A 16,059-nucleotide genomic window follows, 5' to 3' on the forward strand; every position below is an offset into this window, starting at 1 on the left:
AGTAGATGTGATCTGTGTCTTCTTAGAAAAGGCCACTGGGCATCTCTCTCCATTTCTACTGAGCTAAGGCGGCATTCTTGCATGTCCCAAAGCTGTGTCCACTGGAGGCACTGGCTGGCCCATGTGCAACACACTCCTGTAAAGTGCCTGGGCTTGTGCACACTTGATTATACCTTCTATTCCTTCACTGCAACCCCCAGGCAGAACATGAGGAGCAGAAGCTCAAACCAGGAATTCCCACTATGTGCTGGCAAGTGCCACCCCAAGCTCAGAATTGAGAAAGCTCTGTGTCAAAGTGACACAGACAGCTTATTGTGCCACATTGTCCTTTTCCTTCCTTGCAGAAAAGAACATCGTGTCACCTCTGATGATCACAGGGCCAAGATAGGAGCCCTGATACCAGCCCTTTCCTTCTCCCATTGTCTGTGATTATAGCCTTCAGGCTCAGGAAACACGGGACATGCCTACCTCTTCTTCTCTCTGGCTCCAGTCCTCCAGGGTGGGCAAGTGGCTGCAAGGCAGAGAACTGAGACAGATTCAAGTTTGAAACCAAGTGACATCTTTACATGTTTGGGCAGGATTGGCACCTTGAGCTGCTTAAGCATCAGTTTCTCACCCATTAAATGGGAAGAGAGACAAATATCTCTCAGGGATGGCTTTGAATGAGTAAGTGTGTAAAATCTTAGCACATACATGGGTGTCTCATAGCTTTTATAAATGAGACTCACTACTTCCACAGTTTAGCCTTAATTCTACCTGCTCTGCTGGTCTCAGTATCATCAGCCTCATCACCTACTTTAGATATGGTGATATGGTGTGGTGAGATATATGAGCTGGAAAGCAAGGGGAAGAGAGAGCTTGGCAAGGGGTCACTTTAAAGAAGTCTAACCTGGTGGAGGACCCACTTACGACTTGGCTTGTAACTTACAGATGAGGTGATTCAGATCCCAGAACACCATCCCCAATCAGTCTGTGCTCAAACTGTTGATATGTATCTGGGCTAGAACATTTTGAAAACTGTAGTGTGTTGAAAATAGCTTGAGAGCTCTGGAGGCAGGTAGACCTGGGTCCAAATCCTAGGCTCCAGTGTCAGCTCAGATGAAACTTTTATTTCCTTTAGCTTGATCCTTTCTCAGAATTTTGGTTTCTAGATGGGAATACATGAATCTAAGACTCCAGTGCTCAGTGCTCAGATTCCATTGCTCACTTCCCAGTGCTTTCATCCCTGATTCCCCCAACCCTCGATACCACCACATTGTTTATTACCTATCACAGAGTACTGGGTCATGGGGCATTGGGCCCAAAGCCCTTGTCTTTTATATTTCTAATAACATTTTATTTAAGCACCATGGTTATAAACTTGTTTGTAGTTGGTTTTCATTCATAAAAGTATCTGACCCAAGAACCTTGACTTAAGAGTCCTGGAACTCTGCAAGCTTCAATTTCAACATCTGTCAAATAAATAGTGCAACTCTGTGGCTGAGTGGATCAATGATAAAGTGCATGAAAATGGCTCAGTATACAAAGGGAGTAGTGTATTTCTCAGGTTTTCATCACTCATTGGCTTCCAGTTTTTACACTGTTGGGGGCAAGGCTGTAGGAAGTTCCCAGAATATGGTTTTCCATAGGAATTGCTTCATGGTCAAAGGCCAATGCCAGGCCACCTACCACTGCATCAAAAAATGGAATTGGCCTTTCGTTCTGGTAACATTTGCCACCTAGTTTGAAGTAGCATGTATCCCCATTAGGCCCTTGGTAGCTTTGGGGTCCACAAAGCTTCTGACCCAAGCAGAAAATTATCTGGACTTAGAGGTGACTCCATTCATACCACATTAGCTCTCAGGGATGCATGGCCACCCATTGCCAATGGCTCTCTAATTTCTGCAGTGCTCTGGATGGGCATCTCCCCTACCCCTACCCAGGGACTTGAGTATTTGGCTACTTAGCTGCAAGGTTTCCCTTAATCCTAGAACTGGGTGAACCCTAAGACTGGGGGTCCTGAGCATAAATCCTGTTCCTGTTACCAGCAATGTAAAAGGTAACAATTCCCTTCATTTATCCTGGGACGCCCATCTTTGTGGTAAAGCTGTGAGATGTTGTGAAGATTCTAGAAGTATCTAGAATAATCATCAAAGAATTTTTGAGGTGTGAGCTTATAAGGAAGAGCAAAATAAAAAACTCAGTGATATGCTGCTTGAGGTGTTGAATGCCATAATATTCTGCATTCAATATTCTCACCTGTCTAAGGAAGAGTTGGGAGATTAGTATTCCTTAGAATTAATATCTGTAAAAGAAAGGTTTCTGTGTTTAAATGACTATGATCATAAAATAAATTCTGCAACATTTCTCCTTTTACCATAGCATGACTTATAGCACTTATAGCTTGAGTCTCAGTGACTCAAGGATTCTTCAAGAAACAAATCAGTATAAGATCTGGAGAAATAGTACAGTGGGAGTGTTGCATTAAATAATTAGCGATGGAGCTGGATGGAGAAGGATGGAGGCCTTTGTCCTTAGGCCCCGGCCACGTGGCTCCATCCCCCATCAACCAGTGGGTCTGGGATCCAGGAAAGCGACGGGTATTTAACTCACTCACAGGCAGGCATCAGGAAGCATCAACCACATGTGTGGCCTATATCATAACCTTTTAAGCATTTGCTATTCTTAGCTAGCCCTGCATCTTAACTCCTTTCAGCCATCTTCCCTTTGACCTCCATGCTGGCCAAAGACCAAAAGAATGAGACCCCAATCCCCTGGGTCAAAGGCTTTATCTAACCTTCCAAGACCACTCCCTGGAATGGGAGGGGTCTTGCAGGTAAGGTTACATGTAATATCTTGTTCCCAAGACCCCTCCCAGAAATGGGCGGGTCTTGGGTAGCTACACCAAAATCCAGGGTGGAGTTACATCTCCCCCTTCTCTGAAATATAAAAGAACCTTTTGTAATCCCTGTTCGGGCGCCAGATATAGTGTTAAATCATTAACGATGGAGCTGGATGGAGATGGATGGATGGAGGGATTTTTCTCTGCCATCCCAGGCCACGTGGCTCCGCAATCCCCATTCAGCTGGCGGGTCCCAGGTTTAGGTGAACGGCGGAATTAGACTCATCCAGAGACAGACATCAGGAAGCATCAACTTTATTCATACCCTATTGCCATTCTTAGCTAGCTCTGCATCTTAACTCCTTTTTGCCATCTTCCATTTGACCTCCATGCTGGCAAAAGACCAAAAGAGCAAGAGAGCCCAAAAGGGAGAGTGCCCCTAATCCCCTGGGTCAAAGGCTTTATCTACCTTTTCCAAGACCCCTCCCAGGAATGGGCGGGGTCTTGCAGGTAAGGTCAAGTTACCTAGGGAGAAAGGAGGGATGAGGCTTCATGGGAGCAGCACTTGCTTTGCACACAGCCAACCTGAGTTAGATCCCTGGCGTCCAATATGGTCTCTTGAGCCCACCAAAGGTGATCCCTGAGTGCAGATTCAGCAGTAAATTCCAAGCACCACTAGGTATGACCCCCCCCCAAAAAAAAACCAAAGCAAACAAATTTGTTTATTTTTGATGAGTCACAATTTTACTAATTCAATACAAACTCCCAGAATTGCAATTATCATTATGTAGAACCTCTTAGTACTCAGTGCAGTAATTTACCCTACTGAGAAACTGGGCAGACAGGTGAAAAACAGTGGGAGTTGCTACAGATGGCAGCCAAACTCACCTTTGCCTATACTTCTTCCAGGGGCCTTTCTGATCCCATATACTCTCTTCCTCATCATCGCGGGCATGCCCCTATTCTACATGGAGCTGGCGCTGGGTCAGTACAACCGTGAGGGTGCAGCCACTGTGTGGAAGATTTGCCCATTCTTCAAAGGTAAAGTCTATGTGTTCAGAGTGTGTGTGTGTGTGTGTGTGTGTGTGTGTGTGTGTGTGTGTGTGTGTGTGTGTGGTGTGTGTGAAGTTAAAACAATTGTTTTCAAATCCTTTTACACCTGTGGATTGGACCTGGCCACAGGCTGGGGGGTGAAAAATCTCTGGTTTGGGCAGGAAACGTGGCTCAAAGAGCTGGTGCATGTGCCTTGTGTGTGAACCCTTTAGTAATCTGTGTCCCTGAGCAAAGCCAAGTGTGGCCCTGACAAGTATCAGCACATTTCTGGGTTTGAGTGTTGAACTATCTGACTCAGTTGATCAAATATATCTTACATGGAATGTTTCCAGTCCTCCAAAAGAAAGAAAAGTCATTATCTTACAGAGTTCTGGAGGCCCACTGAGATTTCAGGTAGAACTTTGTCTTTGATCCCACACAAAAATGCTGCCATGGTTGATCTAGTATTGCCAAGTATGGTCCTCATGCCTTCTGAGAATGACTTGGAAGACCCTAAATTATACTTAAAAAAATAAAAAGACTCTTGTTGTGTCCCTAGAGAATCTGCTGCAAAGGTGAGGGCTGAGGGGCTGAAGATCCAGGACAGGATGAAAGTCACTTGCCTTGCAAGCATCTGCTAAGACTATTAGACCCTGGTTCAAATCTGTGGCACCATGTATAGTTTCCCTTAGTGGAGGTCAGGAATAGCCCCTGAGCACCACTGGATGTGGCCCCAGTCTCCCCAACTAAAATAAAATTGTGTCCTGTTTAAAAAAGATGGAACTGAGGTAGACCAGCTTTCTTGTGGGGGTCTCAGGTATTCACAAGATCAAGTATGTGCATGTTCATGGCCAACAGCTGAGGATGTGGCTCACGAGTAGCCTAGCATGTGTGAGTGCTCAAGTTGATACCTTGTACCTTATGGTTCCTGACCACTTTGGGAGTGACTCTGCCCTGCCTTTCAACTCCCTCACTGAACAACCTTTAAATAAATAAGGCAAGCAATCTTTGCTTAGACCAAAGAGACAGTACCAAGAGTAGGGCCTTACATTGCATGAAGTTCAGCCAGGTTCAATTCCTAGCTCTGTATGTATGTGATCCCCAGAGGCCATCTGGAGTAACCCCTGAGCACAGAATCATGGGCATTGCCAGGGATGGCCCTTAAACAAATAAAACCAAAAATAAATAAATAAATAAAATTCAGCTTTTGGTGTGTCAGAAATAACTTCAGTTCCAAAGGGCTGACGATGTAAATTCCAGTCTGGTGGAAGTCGCAGTGGGACTCCCAGCGGGACTCCCAGCCCATCATGACAGGGTCACCCAGCTCTCACCTGCTCTAGTCCTGGCCACTCCATGGCAAATAGAGAGAGACTGGAGCACTGATACTTCCTTACTCAGCAGAAGCTGCCTCCAGATCCTGAGCACCACAGCCACACCTAGTGCCTCACAGCTTGGCAACAAGGGGCTACCATACCCAGGGGACTTAGAGCACAGCTGGACAAAGTGGCCTTGGCAACCACTGTTTCCACCCCACTGCAGCTGTGAAAAGGGTGTGGGAGAGGAGTGAATGTCTCCCATGAACCAGTCAGAGAACTGGGCCCAGAGAACTCCCATGAGATTCTTCTCAATTGGCCCATGTTCCCTATGCACTTCCTGTGTGTTCAGTTTTGTGGTAATAACAGGCTTGTTCAAGGGCTTCTAAGTATTTGTAGCATATTTTGCTTTAATTTTTAGAAATTCCACTCAAAGTGGTTTTATAGTTTTTATCTAGAAAGAGAATGTAAGGTTTATAATACAATAATAGGAGTTAGGTAGACCAGAATCCAGGTGCTTCACTATTTTGTAGATACTTTCTTTTTTATTTGTTTTGTTGTGGGTCCATATCTGACAGTCCTTAAAGGACTATGTGGGATCAACCTGGATTGGCTGTATGCAAAGCAAATGTCCTGCCTGCTGTATTATTACTTCAGCCTCAATTTCTCAATGTCTCTTTATCTTAACTCTGATTTCCTTCTTATTAGCCTCAGCCTCAGGCATATTCTACTCAGATGCTAGCAATAATTGCCATCAGCAACAATATAGTAAACTTTATCAAAGACATATTAGAACAAAAGCACTTTGTATGAGAGCCAGAGTGATAGCACAGCAGTTTGCTTTGCACGTGGCCAACACAGGACGGATCCTGGTTAAATCCCGGCATCCCATATGGTCTCCAGAGCCTGCCAGGAGCGATTTCTGAGCACAAAGCCAGGAGTAACCACTGAGCACTGTCGGGTAAACAAAACTAAAAGGCACTTATATACTTTCATCATTTTGTTAAAGATCCCAGAAAAATTGTCCTATTCTTGATTTCAGTGATCATGTCCACCTCCCAGCCAGTCACTGCCTCCGGGAGAGGCAGAACCTGGCCTGGCTGCTCCCTTAAGGCAGTGCCCAGCAAGGCAAGTCTAGCAGAGGCTAAGGCCATAGATCCCCTTGTTGCATGTAGACTGGAGCTTATCCCAGAAAGCTCAAGAATAAAATTCTAACTGAGGTGCTAGTTTGAGGTTCTTCAGAAATAGGTCCCAAAGAGATATCAGAGTAAGGAGTTATTTTACAGGTGTCCCTGGAAAATTCCAAGATGGTGGAATGCAAGAGGGACAAGCCCTAAGGTAACTCCCCCATGGGAGGGGTCTCCATTACAACAGAGAGAGATAAAGAGACAGAGAGAGAAAAAGAGAGAGAAGGAGAGAGAAAGAGAGAGAAATTGTACACTGTCATGTTATCCTGCCTGGGGGGAGACTGGGATGCTCAGAGCCATGCCTGATTTGTCTCCTTCTATGGTCCTGGTCTTCCTGCAGAGTGAGTGACAGCCTACAGCTATACCACCCAAGATGTGCTCAAACCTGGCCAGTGAATGGGCAGTGAGAAATGGACAGTGAATGTGGCATGAGAAAACCATCAGACAAAGGAATTGGGGATCTTCAGAAACACGGGTTGTTAGAGCAAGAGGTGGTGGGTCTATTGCTGCAGTTGGAAACAACTGTTCAGAGGACTGGTGAGAGAGAGCCTGTCCTGAACCCATTCTTTGTCCTGCCCAGGTGTTGGCTATGCTGTGATTCTCATCGCCATTTATGTTGGCTTCTACTACAATGTCATCATCGCATGGTCTCTCTACTACCTCTTCTCCTCCTTCACTTTCAACCTACCCTGGACTGACTGCGGCCATGCCTGGAATAGCCCCAACTGCACCGACCCCAAGCTCCTCAATGCCTCAGTGCTGGGCAACCACACCAAATACTCCAAGTACAAGTTTACACCAGCGGCCGAGTTTTATGAGTAAGTCACCCTCGTCCGGCATGAAATTCTGGTCAGGCAGAGTTTGAGCCCAAACCTCAACTGTATATTCCCTGAGCAGACAGCCCAGACCCAATTCAGGGCTAATACCAGAAAAGCCAACAGTGGATCAAGCACTGCAGTAGCTCTGGAGGTATAGGAGACTTAGAGGAAGGGACAGGTATTGGAAAAATAGATAAGGAAGCAGAACAATCTACGTGGGCAAAGGGCCACATTTTTAGGAGAAAAATAATCCCAGTTTTTCAGGAGTGTAAGAAACTTAAGCTTGGTTTACAGTAAAAAGGAATTGAGGTATGGAGGTGCAAGAAACTTTAGCTTAGGGCCCGGAGAGATAGCACAGCGGCGTTTGCCTTGCAAGCAGCCGATCCAGGACCAAAGGTGGTTGGTTCGAATCCCGGTGTCCCATATGGTCCCCTGTGCCTGCCAGGAGCTATTTCTGAGCAGACAGCCAGGAGTAACCCCTGAGCACTGCCGGGTGTGACCCAAAAAACCAAAAAAAAGAAAAAAAGAAAAAAAAAAAGAAACTTTAGCTTAGGTGCTCTGGACAAAGGGAACATAGATGTTGAACTGGTAAAGTCTACCAGGATCAGAAAGAAGGGTTTACTAGGAAAAAAACAGAATTAAGTGAATCAGATCCCACAGTTGCTTTTGGGCCCACCCCATGACAGTCTCTACAGCTTTTGCAGGGAAAGGAGCCAGGACTTGTGAGAAAAAGAGCCAAGACTTGTGAGTAAAGGAGCCAGGATTTGTAAGTAAAATTCAGAATGCAGTTCAGCTGAGGGCACTACAAGGAAAGAGTTTAGACCTCATGTGACATGAAGGTCATCAACCTGGAAGAGCTACCAGAGAAAAAAGATTTGTGTATTGAGGGGGCTGGAGAGATAGCATGGAGGTAGAGCATTTGCCTTGCATGTAGGACAGTGGTTCAAATCCCAGAATCCCATATGGTCCCCCGAGCCTGCCAGGAGCAATTTTTGAGTGTTAGAGCCAGGAGTAACCCCTGAGCGTTGCTGGGTGTGACTCAGACCAAAAAAAAATTATGTATTGAAACTGTAGATGCTGCTGTGTTACATGAGGATGTCTGTATGCTATGGGCTAGCTTCCACAGCTTCCTAGTACTAGTCACATCTACCTAACCAGAGTGCAGGGACTGGAGTCAGAAAAGGGCTGGGACGACTTGCTAATCTGTCTTGGTCAATTTCTCCCTGAGGCTCCTTTACTGGTTAGAGTTCCTCAGGGATTGACTCATGGCTTCTTCATGTTCTCCCATGGGAGCGTTTTCCCAGGAGCTTTGTGGCCTTGAGTCTTTGGAAAAGAACAGGCCTGTGTGTCTGTCCAGCAGATCCTGTATGTGTAGTTTTCTGTTTTCTTTGTTTTGTTTTGTTTTTGTTTGTTTTGGGGCCACACTTAGTGATGCTCAGGGGTTACTCCTGATTATGTGCTCATAAAGCACTCCTGGCTTGGAGGACCATATGGGATGCCGGGTATTCGAACCATGGTCCATCCTAGGTTAGCGCATGCAAGGCAAATGTTCTACCGCTTGTGCCACCGCTCCGGCTCCCTTTTCCTGTTTTCTAATGTTTAGACTGATCTTAGGCATTGGAAATTGGGAATTGAGTAGTGATAAGGTAATGCCTTATAGGACTGCAATGCTGAATTTGTTCCTGGACAACCTTGTCCCCTTGGCTCAGGTGTGTCTGCAGCTCCTTTCTGTGTAGACAAAGTGCTATTCCCTTTGTAACGAGTGTCTTCTGGGGTGTTATTCTCTTTATAATTCATGTCTTGGGGTGACTTCCTTTAGCTTATGAAAATATTTAATTTTCCTCTTACTTTGGGATCACTTCCTTTGATGATTTTTTGCTAACCCAGATGATTACTCTAGTGCAGTGATCGGCAACCTTTTTTTTTTTTTTCAACTGAGCCAAATCTCGCCAAAACCATGATTGAAATTTATTTTGAGAGCCACACAGGGCGCGCACTGACAGAGGTTAGGAGCAGAGTCCTGACTCCTGGAGTGGTCGCTCGGCACACAGAAGAGCCAAATTAAAAGTGTAAAGAGCCAAATGTGGCTCGCGAGTCGCAGGTTGCCAACCACTGCTCTAGTGGATGTCCAATTGGGGTTTCTATCCCCATCAGTCCTCTAATCAAAGGGAAAAGGAGACCGTTCTTCCCTGTTCATTCATTCACTTTCATTCAATCATCCCCTCATCCTGTTTTGGTCATAATCACAAGTTGTTTTGTCTTGTTCACTATCAGCATTATTTCTTTGATTGCTCCCCAAAACCCTCAGTCTCTATCCCACCCTTTCAGACAATTATTTACAGAAAATTATTCCTATAGAAGTCACATGGGTTGTGCTGCAGAGAGAGATGCAAATTCCTTTGATGTTGCGGGGTAAGGAGGAAGAGAAGGCCTTGACCCATGATCTTGAGCATGTAAAGCTATGTGCTACCACTTTCCTATGTCTCTAGCCCTTTTGTATCTTGAGGTGGGCGATAATTTGTTTCTAACCACTTGATTTCCAACCTGTGACTGGTGGTCTTCTCAGAAGGGAGTTTCTGAGTCTTTTTCTCCCAAGCCCCTAGAAATTCACTGTAGCACTTCCCACCCCAGCCTTAGAAGATAGACGGTTTTGGCTTCAAATGTGGGTAGAATGGTAAACTCAACTTACAACTCTTCTTTAAGTACTCCTTGGGGGCAAGGAAGAGGAGTAAATGATCCTGTAAAAGACTTGAAGAGGAGGCCTGAGTGATGGAACACAGGGTTAGAGCACTGGCTTTGCATGTACGAGTCCTGGGTTCAGTCTTAGAGCACTGAATTGGAAGCAATCCCCAGCACCATGGGTATGGAATGTCCTCAAAAAGAAAGGGAGTGATGTGAGGTTTATGGGTCCTATGTCTTTGTTGCATAGTCTTTGTTGTACTTTCACTTTTTATTTTTGGTATTTTGTTTGATTATTTTTAAGTCACACCCATTGATTCTCAGGGGTTACTCTTGGATCTGCACCCATAAATCACTCCTAGCGGTGCCCAGAGAACCATATGGGGTGCTGGGGATTAAACTCAGGTCAGGGGGATGGAGCAGTGGTGTAAGTGGTAAGGTGTTTGCCTTGCAAGTGCTAACCTAGATGGGCCTCTGTTCTATCCTCCAGCATCCCATAGGGTTCCACCAAGCCAGGAGTGATTTCTGAGTGCATAGCCAGGAGTAACCCCTGACCATCACTAGTGTAGCCCAAAAAGCAAAAAACAAACAAACAAAAAACAAAAACAAAAAAACAGATCAGCTGCTTTCAGGGCAAATGACCTACCTGCTGCACCTATCATCCAGCCCCTTCATGATGATCTTGATTTAAGTCTTACACCAACCCATGGGGGTTCTGTAGCTCTTAACCCTCACACACACTCTAGAAAGGTGGCATGAAAGCTTGTTTTGCATAGGGGACTGTGATTAGCTACAGCCCATGGCTGGTGGATGGATCCCAGACTGGGACCCAGGCAACTGATATGGTAGAGACTGAGTCCCCTGGCTAAGCAATCTACTGACCCACTGTCCCATAAGGATATTGATCTCCCTACTCTAATCCCAGCCTGGTACCCTTCCTCCCATACTTTGTTCTGAGGGACTGAGATAGACAAATATTGTCCTTGTCTGAACCATACTCTCCAGCCATGATTAAAGAACCTTTGCCAATCTAGTCCTTTGACCAGTATGTTCTAACAGTGCTCGAAGCCCTTGAAGAAGTGGCCAGAAACCACTTGCCATAAGAGAGAAATGGCACTTGAAGTGGGTTTGAACTCCAGCAAATTGACACCAAACTGAGCTCCTGGTGTAACAAGTTATGCTAAGTCCTGACTGCATATTGGAACCACCTGAAGATCTTTTATTAATTTATTTATTTATTTATTTATTTATTTATTTATTTATTTTTAACTTGTTGACCTCTGGACTGTGACAGTATTGATACTGGCAGGATTTCATGCAAGAAGCATTTTAACACTACTCTACCAGAGTACACCCTCCACCAGAATGTCTGCTTCCCTCCCCCATGTTCCAGTGTTGTGCCCCCGCTTCCTCATATCTCCCTAAAGACCTTTCTGGTGCCTCAATCCCATGTGCAGAGATCCCAGGCATGTAAGGGGTTTGTAACAACTCCTGTAGCTACTCTGAAAAGTGTCAAAGCTGCACTCTCCTTCATCCATGAAATTAGCTTATTTCATGGCTCAGGGATGTGTGCCTTGCTGGAGTTTGTACTCTGCTACATGTTTCCCAAGAAATACTGGTGGTCCAGATGGGCCCCAGGGTCACTAGCCTGGAGCCATGCCACATTACCAGGCCCAAGCATTGAACTGTCTGACCCATTAGCCCAATATTGCCAAGAGTAGCACTGAGCCATGCTTACAAGCTCCTTCTCCCTACAAATGCACATATGCATATACAAGCATATATATGCACACACAGGTTCTTACTGGTATCTCTATTGAGTCAAATTGGAGACACTTTGAGGCCTCCTTTGCTCTTCTTAGGATCATCCTAGAATCCATAGGGAGTGCATTGTGGGTGACGGGCTAACTTGAAGATCCTCTGTTGAGGAACAGGTTTAGACCAGAAGAATGTGGCATGAAAGGGCAGTTGGTGCTGCCCATCCAGACTATGGTTCCCACTCACCTTTAAAATCTCAACATATAGAAAAAAAAGCAGACATTTGTCCTTGCCCTTGGCCACCTTTGTTCTTATACATTATAGTGAGAAATCATAATCTTGTCTTCTGTATGGTGCTTACTTGATTCCTCCTCTGACAAACTAATGGACAGCAGGTCTGTCCAAGGGTCTGTCCTCAGCAGGAGGAGAAAGTAAGTTGGAGCTCAGAGACTACAACCTAATCATCCCCTAGGCTTAATTCTGAGCAAAGTGAGGTGGCAAGAGATCGCATTCTAGGCACAGGGAAAAAGGAACTTGAGGAATCCTGTGGGGCACTGAATTTAGGGCATATCTGAGCAACTTCCTTCTCTCTTCACTTCCTCTCCTGTTTTCTCCTCTTTCTATTTTTAGTTTTTGGGTCACACCCAGTGGTACTCAGGGTTTACTCATGACTCTCTACCTAAAGATCACTCCTGGGAAAACTCTGTGGTTCTGAGATTTGAGCCTGGATTGGCTGCTGCAAGGCAAACAATCTACCCTTTGTATTATCGCTCTGAACCATACCTCCTCTTTCTTCTCTCTTCTCTCTCTTCTCTTCCTTTACCCTCCTCCCTACCCTCTATTCTTTTGTTTCATTTTGGGGTAACAGCCGGTGATGTTCAGGGATTATTCCTGGCTCTGCACTCAGAAATTATTATGGCAGTGCTTAGGGAACCATATGGGATGATTGAACCCAGTTGGCTGTGTGCAAGGCAAGTGCCCTCCCCACTATACTATCTCTTCAACCCTCCTTATATATTATAAAAATTGATCTATTGCTTCTAGTATTCATAACAATATAATGTTGTGAATGGTTTCAACATAGAAAAAAACTCAGCAGGAGAGCTGAGAATTTGATGCTGCTGGGACTCAATGGCTTATCTCAACAGTGCCTAGATGCCATGTAGTGTCAGAGACTGACCCAGGTCTTGCATGCATCTGTACCTTGTTAGGCTCCTCTCCCTTTTTTATCTCAAGTCTCATAGTCACCAAAAGCCAGACACTAAGTACCTCTTCTGTTATTAATGGGTGTGAAAATAAAATAAAGGGAAAAAAAGGAATAAGAAAATGATTTCCATTTTGCAAAAGGGCACATGGAGGCAGCTGTAGATAAGCAGCAGAGTCAGGATTTGAATCCAGATTTTACTCTAAGGCTCTCACCTGAGGCACAAGTGAACCTTCTTTCTTTGCCCCATCCTTGGGGGAGGGGGGCATTTCTGGGACAGGTAACTTCAATGTTTGGCAGGTATTAACCCCTCACAAGCTTTCCCTTCTTGCCTTGAACCTGCTCTTGTGAGCTCTGAATCTCTGAGTCCTGAACTGCCTCTGGATTTATTTTGTGGGGGGACCCATGGTCCTATGATGTAAATGTTCCTGCTTTTACCCATCAGCAACCTTAGTAGGGAACCCAGAGGCAGGACCCCTATTATAGCCTGAGAAGGCTGGGGGGGCTTGTTCTCTTGTATCAATCTGCTGGCCAGTTTAATACCATCTTGTACTCATTTAAGGAGATGGATTAAACTTATCATTCAAGGGAACAAAACTGTTATTCTCTCTGGGTTTTGGCCCAAAGCCAAATAGCTGACAGCATAATGAAACTTGGATGGGCAGTTGCTTGGTATGTGAATGGGCACTCTTTGTAAATATGAGCTGGTAGAAAACTTCTGCCACCTCTCTCCAATCCTGGTGGAGAAGAGGACCCCCCCAACCTCAGTGATGCCTTGAACTTCAATGTCAAGTGAGAGCTGGCTCACTTTGGCTTTTAGCATCCAGAAAGTCTGGGCCTGCACATCACTAGTATAATTCACTGCCACTTAAATGCCGAAAGATGCCAACAAACTTTTCTGTGCACTGATCCTGCTCTGTGCAGCTTCATTTCTTAAGACTTGGCTCCAGAGATTTGTCTTCTTAGTACCATGAGCACCAGACAAGCTTCTAGGTCCTAGATGGGGCTGTCATATGCACGACCAGTCCCCTGAGCCCATTGGGGAACATCCTGACTGTGAAATAGATGTAAGAATCATTTTAGCTAGTTTCAGGGCCAGCTCAGAGGGTTTATAGCCTTGTTATATGTTAATATTTTTTAAATTTTGTTTGGGGGCTATACCTGGCTTGCTTAGGGCATACTCCTGGTTCTATGCTTGAAAATCATTCTTTTTTTTTTCTTTTTTCTTTTTTTTTCTTTTTGGTGTTTGGGTCACACCCAGCAGCACTCAGGGGTTACTCCTGGCTCCAGGCTCAGAAATCGCTCCTGGCAGGCTCGGGGGATCATATGGGATGCCGGGATTCGAACCACTGACCTTCTGCATGAAAGGCAAACACCTTACCTCCATGCTATCTCTCCGGCCCCACAAATCACTCTTAATGGTGCATGGGGACACCAAAAGGCGTGGGGGAATTGAACCCAGGTCAGTTAAGTGCAAGGCAATGGCCTACTCACTGCATAATCTCCCCAGCTTCCTTTCTTTGTTGCTCTTATTGTTGGTATTATTTTTTTTTTCTGTTCTACCTTGGTCCTTTTGGGTATTTTTGGGTCAGTGCAAAAAACTGAACCTAGATTAAGGCAGATGCTCTGCCACTAGCTGTTACCATTCTAAGATTCAAATTAGATAACTAGGTGGTGAGGCCCCTCAAAGTACCCCATCTACAACTCCCACACATGAAGGAAACAAAGTGAAGACTCTATGGATTCTTTCCTGTTCTGGTTCTCTCTGTCTCTAGGTCCCATCTTACTTGGATCCCCTCTCTATTGTCTGCCCCCCCCCAAACTACATTATTGCCTCATTTCATTCTATAGGCCCAGGCAAAGAGACCTACCAGGGTTTTTTTTTCCTGATTAGTGGGATAAGAAGTTTGCCCGACCTATGTGCTGGGAAGTATGTTCTGGGCAGAAGAAACAGAAAGTTCCAAGCCTAGAGTAATGAACAATTGCAGGCTTGAGGATGATAAACTGTTGTTTGGCTGCTATCTAAGAGCCCAAGGTTGGGTGGGGCAAGGCAAAGGGTGAACCCAGCTCAGGAGTGTGAGAACTACATCAGAGTCTGAAGCACTGATGTCGCTGTCTTCTGGACCAGGGTTTCACAAGTCTGGTACTTTGATGTTTGGATCGTGATCTTTCTATATGTGGAAGGACTGTAAACAGTGCATGTTGGCTGCATTCCTGGCCCCTGTCCTGCAGATACCAGCATCATTCGTCTCCCCGACACAGGAGCCAACCAAGAATGTCCCCAGGCCTAAAGTGTCTCTGGGGAGGCCAGATGCTGCATTGACCCACCCATGCCAGAGAACAGCTATTTGGGGGTTACAATGAGCCTGAAGACTGGGGACAAGAGTAGGGATTTTGATGGTTACCCAGACATCCATCTAGAGTCTTCCAGACATTGGATTTACAGGCAGAGATTGGAAGAGGGAAGTGAACTTCTCCAAGAATACCCCACGGAAGAGAATGCCAAGCTAGTTTGGGACAGGCCATGAGGCAGGAGAAGAGAGCAGAGATGCCACAGGGCAATGCTGCTGGGTCTGCCATGGTCTGATGGTTCTGAAGCTACAGCAGCCAGCCTGTAGTTTGAAGAAGGGGGCCTTGGGGTGAAAGATGAGGACTTTGTGGACCGTAAAAATTCTCCATCCTCTTTCTCTGCCTCTTTACCCTCATAGGCTGACTCCCACACTCCCACAACTCCCTGTTCTACACTCACTTCCATTGATTGCTCCCTCTACCGTACCTCCTGCCAGCTTCTTGGCCTCTGTATACAAGAAAACCACATGTCACCCCTCCATGAAGTCTTCCTGCTTCTTCCTTGCATTGCCAAATAAGACTCAGTCTTAACAGACTTGAAAGTGACTCTCAGCTCTAATTCTAGCACCAACTCACCATTCATAACTGAATCTACAGGAACTTTGAACTTCCTCTACCAAAGGGAGGATGTTCACCTTGAGAATCATTGCTCCTCCAAGTGATCTGTTGTTTGGATCTTCTGCTGGCCAGAGTCATCCTCATCCTGTCTACAAACCCACACATACCCAGATCCCTTTCAATGTGCAGAGAGAACCATCAAATCAAAGGAATGAATCTGTCCACTCCATAGCTGATATCAGGGTCAGGTGCCATCTCAGGCACCCATCAAAATCCCCACTCATGATCCTAGTTCGCAAGCTCTTTATCACCCCAAAATAGTTGTTCACTGGCATGAGTG

The 16,059-nt window shown here is 45.5% G+C and overlaps 1 protein-coding gene across 1 annotated transcript in view; it reads left to right on the top strand.

Moving 5' to 3' along the window:
• The window catches only part of SLC6A2 (solute carrier family 6 member 2), a 44,690-nt gene that overhangs the window by 10,716 nt on the left and 17,915 nt on the right, over positions 1-16,059 (top strand). Inside the window, exons 2-3 of the mRNA XM_049786072.1 lie at positions 3,731-3,862; positions 6,934-7,171. Of these exons, the coding sequence (XP_049642029.1) occupies positions 3,731-3,862; positions 6,934-7,171 (370 nt within the window). The remainder of the gene's footprint in view (positions 1-3,730; positions 3,863-6,933; positions 7,172-16,059) is intronic.

Source organism: Suncus etruscus, chromosome 14, assembly GCF_024139225.1.
Source record: "Suncus etruscus isolate mSunEtr1 chromosome 14, mSunEtr1.pri.cur, whole genome shotgun sequence".
NCBI classification, from domain to species: domain Eukaryota; kingdom Metazoa; phylum Chordata; class Mammalia; order Eulipotyphla; family Soricidae; genus Suncus; species Suncus etruscus.